The sequence below is a fragment of the Paroedura picta genome, chromosome 9 (genome assembly GCF_049243985.1).
Source record: "Paroedura picta isolate Pp20150507F chromosome 9, Ppicta_v3.0, whole genome shotgun sequence".
Lineage (NCBI taxonomy): Eukaryota > Metazoa > Chordata > Lepidosauria > Squamata > Gekkonidae > Paroedura > Paroedura picta.
This window is the reverse complement of record NC_135377.1, coordinates 48520275-48529630: the sequence shown is the minus strand read 5'-3', so window position 1 is coordinate 48529630 and position 9356 is coordinate 48520275. Positions and strand designations below refer to the sequence as shown.

Here is a 9356-nt window from a genome sequence, read left to right as displayed (position 1 = left end):
GTGTATTTGAGTACAGGTATATTTAAAAAATGGAAAGGAAGGAGAAGATACCATTAGGTACATTCCAATGAATCTGGATAAAGATTCCATTGTCAAGAAACACAGTTATTGCCCACTGAGGTTATCATGCCGAGGATAAGGAAAAGAGAAAAACAAGAGTCTTCAGTCAGAAGGGTGAAAAGGAGGGAAAAATTTAACTGATATGTGGTCACATTTACCAAGCCAAGAAATAGTAGAGAACTAGCCATTAGGTAGTTCTTGCTGTTAGCCCAGGGGAAGAGATATTATGTCCCTGGGAAATTATGGTGTGGGCTTCAGCCCAATCTCCTAAAGCATTTTATGAATGATTCAAAATGTATGAACTATTTCAAGGGCCCTAGAGTAGGATCAGATATCCACTTTTAGGCTTACTTTTGCTTTGTATTGTTTCCTTTTCAAATTTTGAGGCACAATTATGTTATAAATAAATACCTCAGAAATGAGGGTGAAAAAGATGAAGTAATTTTCAATTACTGGGATAAGGCTATGTCTCCTTTCCATGGACATATGAGTTCCCATGTTTTCTTTGCCAGTTTCAGTCTTTTGTTCTTGGTCCCCATCTGGGCATTTTGTTCCTGCAGAGGATTCTTTAGTCTACCCACTAACACATTCATCTGTTGACTTTTTCTGTTACGGATGTTTTGCTTTCCTCCTTCATGCCAGGATTGAAATTCAAGATGCTTCTGGAGTGAGCAAAGAAACAGCCTCATGATAAGCACAGAAATGGGGCAATATACTTTGCTTGAAATCACTGTGTTACATATATAACAATTTTATTGCCTTAATATTATTAAATTCAATTGCCTGATAGGATTTTGCTACTTCTGCATTTCTTAATCACTATTAGGCATACTTCTGGGCTATTATGTGCAAACTCTATAACAAAAATGTGTACTTGAATGAATATTAATGCTGAACCCGAGGTAAATGTTCAGCATTTCCCTTAGCTGTAGCTTTCTGCAACACTCATCTTTGAGTCCTTATTTTCTCTTCCTTTCCAAAATACTGCCTCCTGTCCTGCTTCCCTTTCCTGGTGTTTTCTAAACCACTTGCTTTCCCCATATCTTCCTGCACTTTCCTCATATCTTCCGCAGTGGCACCTTTAAAACCAACAAGGCAGCACACGAAAGCTTATAACTTGAATCAAACTTTGTTGGTCTTAAAGGTACCACTGGACTCAAACTTTGTTCATGTATTCAAGCAACTCAGTAAATCATCTGGTAAAGCACAACCCTATTACCTCTAAAGAAAAACCTCTTGAATAATTTGGTTTTGCATTTTTCAGAAAGCCACAAGAGTGGGAACCTTCCTGACTTCTTCAGGCACTTGTGACCAGACAAGTTCAGTTTTTTGAAGTGGCGATGACACTGTGGAAACAACCCATAGTTGTATACATTAACTCTTAGTTTAGTCAATAAGCAATCAAATGACTCTTGGGAACTGGGAAATCGGTAATATGTAGAATGTGCTTCATCAGTAAAAAGTACTGATGTTCAGCAGGCAGCCTATTATGATCTAACAAGAGATAGATAGCTGCAAACTTTGACTAGTACTGATGAAGAATTGGTTCTTATATTTCATTTTTCTATACCAGGAGTCTCAAAGTGGCTTACAATCCCCTTCCCTTCTCTGACCCCACAACAGACACCCTGTGAGGTAGGTGAGGTTGAGAGAGCCCTGATATTACTGTTCTATCAGTGCCATGATACAAGCCCACCCAGCTGGCTGCATGTGGAGGAACGGTGAATCAAACCCAGCTCATCAGATTAAAAGCTGGCACTCCTAACCATTACACCTAGCTGAAAGATTCAAGTATGTAGCCGTGTTGGTCTGAATCAGCACAATAAAACAAAATCAGAGGCCAGTGGCTAAGTCATAGTCTAAAGAAGAGTGCTTGTACTCAAAAGCTCAACAAAGAATAAATCTTTGTTGGTCTTAGAGGTGCCACTGGGCTCTGATTTTGTTTTATTGACCTAGCTGAAAGTGCATCTTGCACATGCTCAGACCTCTTTTGTCTAATATTGAAAAAATTGGTGTGTGTGTGTATGTGTGATTTGAACAATACCTGAGATGAACAACCTTGGTATTATTTCAAACTGTCAGCGCCATTCATGTTAAGTTGCATTTACTCAAAAGTTTATCTTTCTATCCCTGCTATACTGTTAAAATATGTATATCTGGATATCCTCACTGCATCACACCATAGCCTCTTCCAGCCTGTTCTGAAACAGAGGAACCAACATATGCTATGCTCTCTAACACTGAGGCGAGAGAGAGTTTTCACACAATGATTCTGCAGTCTTCATTTTAGCATGCATTTCCTCTCTAGGGATTTGATTGTCACATCATACAATTACTGAGATAACCAGAAGTTGTGTATCATTGCCTCCTTCTTTGCACGAAAATGGTGACATTATGAGCCGACTTGCTGGAAAAGACAACAACGGGAGGGAAAGTTGAAGGCAGCAGGAAAAGAGGAAGAGCCAACATGAGATGGATGGACTCAATCAAGGGCTTCCCTTTGCGAGACCAGCGCAAGGTCATTAAAGAGAGGACGTTTTGGAGGTCATTGATTTCATAGGGGCAAGATAAATCAGAATCGTCTTGACACTGCACGACAGAGGGAGAGAGAGAGCGCGCGCTTTTAGGTGGAGCGATGAATGGGATGCACTCAGGTAACTCTGTAATGCTTTGGCCGGCTTGTCTTGTTTCCCTTTGGGACGACCCCCGCACACCCTGCGACTGACAAACGCTCCCCGACCCCGCTACTAGCCCCGTCTCGGCGTCTCTCGCTACCCCAGCTACTGCTGGGACAAACCACGGAGAGGGGTGGAGAGGGGGGGATTGGGAAGCTACGTAGCATTTGGGAACGGTTCCGAACTGTCCGCAGATGATTCCGGGTGCCTTTTGACCTGGGCTTCCCCAAGCAGCCCTCCTCCGAGGGGACCCCCGAGCAGAAGCTCTCGGCCCTCCAGCTCCCTGGGTCCGCAGGGAATGCCCTATCCCGTGGAGAATGGTTTCCGCCAGACCCTCTCTCGTTTCGAGGGATGGAAGGAAGGCTTCCTCGCGGCTGCCGAGCAGAGGGCGGCAGAGATAAGGGCGGGTGACAAGGAAGGGGGTGGGGAGGAACAGGAAAGGAAGGGGGTCGCGAGGCGGCGAGCGGCGCTTTCTCGGCGGCGTGGCCTCGGCGAGCGGCTCAGAGGGCTCTCCCTGCAGCCCGAGGCGTCGCGCCCTCCCACCCGGGGAGCCGTCTGGACATGGGCTGCTGCTGTCGCGCGGCGGCGGCGCTGCTGCTGCTGCTCTTCGCCGTGGCCGAAAGCCAGCTTCGAGGTGAGCGGGCAGCCGGACGCCCTGGACCGCCGCTCTGCAGCGCCGGTCTGGGCCCTCGGGGCCCCTGAAGAGCGCGTCGGGAGCAAGGGCTCCCCGGGCACTCCCTCCTGCGAGCACAGCGCCGCCGGTCTGAGGAGCGGAGGCAGCGCTGGCCCAGCAGGCGCCGTCGCGAGGCTGCGAAGTTTCTGCCCCGGGATCCCGTGCAGGGAGCTGAGGTGGGGACGGGAGGCGGGGGGCTTCTGGGCGCGGAGGAATGCGTGCGATGCCAGCAGGCGCAGCAAGCAAATGCGGCGGACCGGCATTGTCCGGGGGCCACGTGCAGCCTGGGCTCCGAGCTGAAGGAAACTTCGTGGCACTCGAGATCCGGCTGCGGCGGGGGGCTCCGTGAACGCCTCGCTTGCCCGATGCACTCGGGGGTGGGGAGGTCCAAAAGCGTGACCCCCCCCCCGATTCCCTTAAATCCAACCCCCCAACTGTTCCTGTGATTTCCCTTTGCCTTGGCATCGCCTTCCTTGTCCTCCCTCCCGCAGATCTTTCTCAATGGGCCGCTTCCTCCCGGCGTCCCTCTTTGTAATTTACAGCCCCAGTTTGCTCTCCCCCATCCCGCCTCTTTCATCTCTTCCGCGGGCAGCGAAGGGGTCCCGCTCGCCGTCTCTGGAAGACGAAGGGCCGCCCCCTGGCTTTGTGGGAGCTGAAGCTTGGGCGTGGGCGGGTGTGCGCGCGCTTTGAAGTTGGGCGATCCTAGCTGGTTTAAAGGCTGCCCCACAGATTAGTTCGGAATTCTTCTCTTCTTTGTACAGTTTACTATCCACATAACTTCCCCCCTTGAAACGAAGAGTTTCCGTTTGATGCTGCCTTGCTGTTCTCATCCTCTCCTCCCCACTGAGTTGTGTGTTTTTTTTTTTGCTTTGGGAATGAATGGGGAGGGAAAGCCCTTTACAAAGGCGCTCTCCTCGTTTCGCAGCCAGACTGACAGCCTTGTTCTTTCCCCTTCTCAAACTGCCTTACTCTTCCTGCATTTGCAGGCTCAGGCATGCAGGACTTCTTTTGGGGAGCCTGGCTGTCTTCCTTTCCCAAATTCCTTGATACTGGAGTTTTGGCTTACACCCACTTGGTGGATTAGACAGATCTGGTGCTGGCATGCAGGCTGCAAAAGAGCTGCTGCATCCCAGGCTCTTGATGCACATGAGTGGTTTTGATTCAGCCAGATTGCTCCAAACAGTCAAACCAGCATTAAGCGGAAGATGCGATTCTTGCGCTCACCTATTGGGGGTGGTGAGCAACATCCTTTTATAAAAGAAATAATCTGTAGCCATAATGGCTAGAGCCTTTAAAACAAATACAATATTATATTTTGGTGAAGTGTGTCACACATGGAGGAATTCTAAACAGTCTTAAAATTTATAGATTAAATGCAGGTATGTTGTACTGCCAAGTTAAAATTTAAGTACACTGCAGGTATTTTACAGATATTTTGCACTGCCAAGTCAAATAGAAGTCCAGTGTCAGTTTAAAGACTAAAAGATTTATTCCAGCATAATTTTTGTGCAGATGGATTATGAAATGCAGCCGGATTATGATTTTTTTTTAGTGCCTAACGTGGCACCGAGCTTCTGTTTTAACTTGCAGCAGCAGCCATACACTTCAGTTAGTCTCTTCTGACAAATTTACTTAAAATTTCTGTCAGGGTTTCTATACCAGATTTATGATGCTGACCAGAAAGGAGATTCCAGGTCAACCGACAATGTATGCATTTCATATTTATGATTTAAATCCCCCAAACACAGGTTTATCTCCTATAGCTAGAAGAAGGCATTCCATCTGTTATCGTGATACTGTGGACAGCTACCCCTTGATAACTGCTTCTGCTGGCATAAACAGTATAATAGTGCATCTGGGGAATGCACTGAAATAGGAAGTCAGTTTCTCTAAGTGCAATGTCCTGGGTTCTGCCCTCCAATATTACACTGCCTGTATGAGTAGACTGTGTGAACATTTAAATAGAAAAGAGAGCATGTTGAGGTAAAACAAAACTGGCACCTGTCACATTTGCCAGTGACAAATTGGTCCACAAGAATACAAGCGAAATCCTCAGGGCCTTTGTAAAGCCAGAGTTGCAGGGACCATCCTAAGCAATATTGAACAGCAGGAGTTCCAGACAGACATTGATACGATAAAATCTCCTTTCTGGTCAGATAGAATTTCCTTTCTCATCAGCAATGTAAATTCTGGTATAGAAACCCTGCCAGAAATGTGTGCCACTTATCTGTGCCTGTCCTAGAGGTCTTTGAGTAGTCTCAGATAAAGGAAATATCTGTTTTTCTGAGTGAGAACATCATTTCACATAATGGGCATCCCTGCAGATTAACTTAAAAAGTCGTAAATTTTTCTTTTCTGAGTGAATCAGTGAAATCTTGTAAAAAGTTGTTGCCAAGCCTGGCTGGCCACACCCTTGATCAGGCCATCAGGCTGGCCACACCCTCGATCTGATCTTCGGTGCTGGGATAGAGGTGGTTCTGGAAGCAGCTTTGGCTGTGCTGTGGTCAGACCACTGTGCCCTACGGGCCCGGCTCCGGATTCCACCCCTCCCCTGTTTGGGGCATCGGCAGATTTTAGCCTGCCCGCGGAGACTTATGAATCCTATTGGATTCTGGAATGTTCTGCGAGACCCAGTGCCTCCTGGTGACTCGTTGACAGCGCTAGTGATGGACTGGCAGTCCCAGTTAACAGCTGCTATAGACAAGATTGCTCCCAGACGTCCTCTCTGCCCTCTTCTAAAGTGGACTCTGTGGTATACTAGGGAGCTCTGTGATAAGAAGAGGGTGTGGCAGAGAACTCGTGACAAGGTGACAAGAGCATTGCTCACTTATGAGGGCATATGATATGAGATGACATTGAAAGTGGCAACACATGAATTCTTTGCCACAGAAACCACATCCGCTAGCTCTTGCCCAGCCCAATTGTTTAGGGCGGTTTGGTCCTTTACCGCCCTTGAGGAGGGGTTCCAAATTATTAGGAAATTGGACTTAAGCTATGACGCTTTAGCAAGCTTTTTTGAGGATAAAGTCTTGTCACTCAGCCATGACCTCCCTGTCACATTTAATATAGAAAAGGAACTGGAGTCCTGTTGGCCATCTTTGGAGGAGATGTTTGATGGCTTCAGGTGGCTCTCTTTACCCAAAATGGACAAGTTACTGGGGTCAGTATGGGCTACCACTTGTTCCCTTGCTCCCTGCCCCTCTTTGCTCCTCAAGGGAGGTGCCCAGCAGATAGGAGGCCAGCTCAGGGATTGTATTAATCTCCCAATTTCTACTGGGGAATTCCATGTGTGGCTAAAGGAGGCATTGTTTTGCCCTCCTTAAAAAAAACCATAGCTTGATCTGTGGGACCCTGCCAGCTATCGGTCTCGCATTTGGTGTTTCTGGGCAAGGTGGTTGAACAGGCTTCTGCAGACCAGCTCCTTGCTTTCTTGGAGGAAACTTCAGTTCCTGACCCATCCTGGCCATTGTGTGGAGATGGAGCTGGTCCCCCTACTGGATGATCTCCAGCTGAATCGAGGTGGGTTGACCATCCTTGTTTTGTTAGATCTGTGGGCCCCGTTGGATGTGGTCAAAAACAAGTTGTTGGTCCACCACCATGCTGGAACGGGGATACGGGGCAGAGCTTTACGCTGGATGCGCTCCTTTTTCCAGGACCGTACACAGAGGGTCACAGTGAGGGATGAGCTATCATGCTCTTGTTCGCTTCCATGTGGAGATCCACAGGGTGCGATGCTCTCCCCTACTCTTTTAAACATCTTTATGCATCCTCTGGCCCAGCAGGTCTGGAGTTATGGGCTGGTTTGCCACCAGTATGCTAATGATACCCAACTTTATCTCCTATATGGACAGCTGCCTGGATCTTCCCCCAGAATCATTTGCCAGATGTTTGTAATTGTAAGCCATGACTGGATGGCTCAAACAGAGTTGCCTGAAACTCAAACCCTCCAAGATGGAGGTCCCAGGCTGGGGAGGAAGGGGGTGGATGAGGCAGCATGTTTGCACCACCTGGCGGGGACACAACTGTCCATCACACCTCAAGCCTCGAATTTGGGAGTGACCTTGGATGCCTCACTAACTTTGGAGGCACAGATCAAGAAGGTAGCTGGCCAGGCATTTTTCATCTTCACCAGGCATGGCTACTAGGCCCTACTTTTCCCCTGAGCACCTAGCCATGGTCACCTCCAGAACTGATTTCTGTAACTCGCTCTACACAGGCCTACCCTTGACCCTGACCCAGAAATTACAGCTGGTGCAGAATACAGCTGCAAGGGTCCTCACAGGAACGTCTTGGAGGGTCCATATCCAGCCTGTGCTGAGGCAGCTGCATTGGCTACTGGTTGTGGCTTGTTTTAGGTTCAAGGTCTTGGTGTTGACCTTTAAGGCCCTTTGCAGTCTGGGACCTGCATATCTGAGGGACCACCTTTCACCCTATGTTCCATGCAGGGCTCTATGCTCAGCAGGTACTAACTTATTGGTTGTTCCTGGCCCCACAGAGGCTTGCCTGGTCTCGACTAGGGCTAGGGCCTTTTCAGTCCTGGCCCTGACCTGGTAGAATGAGCTCCTGGAGGAAGTGTGAGCCCTTAGAGAGTTTTCAGCTTTCTGTAGGGCCTGTAAAACAGAGCTCTTCTGCCAGGTTTGTAGTCGGGGCCAGTGCTAGAGCAGAGGCAATGGGTCCTCTTTGGCATTTGCCGCAGTTTAGCTTTCTCCCTTGTAAGGGCCTTCCTGTTAGGAAGGTTGTTTTGGGTTGTTTTCCCATCTTGGATTGTTGTCGGAGTTTTAATGGATATTTTTATGGGGTTTTATTGTCCGGATTGTTCTGTAACCCTCCGCGAGCTGATATCCGAGAGTGACGGAATATAAATCAAATAACTAAATAAATAAATAAATAAATCTACATGCAGACAATATGAGACATGCTTTATTAACTTGGACTTAAAGAAGAAAATTTTAAAGATGGTTAAATATAGATGTTGATATTTTGAGAACAGGATATTGAATTTTTTAAATCAAAGGATTAATTTGAAATAAAAATATTGACCCAACTTAAATAGCTGTTGGCACTGAAGTACTGTATTCAGTAAGCTGGACTCTTACTGCTGTTAATGGTGTTAGGCACAGTATTGTGTGTTCATACTATCCAGAAATAAGAAAAGTAATGTCCTGAAAAGGAGATATGTGGATCCAGGTAGCTCTTGTCTTCTGGAAATCATGGGCCATTCAGTGTTACTCGAATCAAGCAAGATAACACCAAATGTTTATTGACCTCGTTAAATAACAAATAACCTAAATGACATGTAAATAAGCTGCAAGAATTTTACAAACGTCAGTCTTCTCTCAGGGTAAGCTAAGTGCTACAGTATAACGTTTATAGGAAGGAAGGGCTAGGAAGGAAAAGTCCCTCAACAATTCTTCATGTTTCCTAGTTGTGCCCAAATGAAAACTTGTGCATTTCCTTGTGGGCAGCTGCACAAAATGTCCTTCCCATATTGGGTGTGTGTACCGTTTGCTCTGTGATGAAGAATTTAATTATTTATTTTATTTATATCCTGCCTTTCTCCCCAGTGGAAACCTTAAGCCTCTTTCATTGTTCTCCTCTTCATTTTATCCTCACAACTCTACCTGATAGGTAAGGCTGAGAGTGTATGGCTGACCTGAGCTCACCTGCAAACTTCTATGGCAAAGTGGAGATTCACACCTAGGTCTCCCAGACACTGAAGCCACTAAACCGCACTAATTCCAATGTATGCATTACAGATTAAAAAAAACAGTGATTTATCTGTTTCTTCGACACTGTATAATGGCTGATGCAATGATCTTAAGCCACTGACCTTGGAACAAGTTCTGTTACACTTAGTGGGAATTGATTTTGAAATAACATGCTTAGCACTGTGCTTGTATAGATACTTCTCAGTGATCAGTCAGTTGAATCCAAACTAACGGTTAAAT

At 46.8% G+C, this 9356-nt stretch overlaps 1 protein-coding gene across 2 annotated transcripts in view; it reads left to right on the top strand.

Annotated features, from left to right (window-relative positions):
• The first annotated feature begins 3159 nt into the window (after positions 1 to 3159).
• The window catches only part of LAMA1 (laminin subunit alpha 1), a 107481-nt gene continuing 101284 nt past the window's right edge, over positions 3160 to 9356 (top strand). For both annotated transcript variants that reach the window (XM_077352744.1, XM_077352743.1), the window contains exon 1: positions 3160 to 3369. In XM_077352744.1, coding sequence (XP_077208859.1) covers positions 3297 to 3369 — 73 coding nt within the window. In that variant the 5' untranslated portion in view covers positions 3160 to 3296. The remainder of the gene's footprint in view (positions 3370 to 9356) is intronic.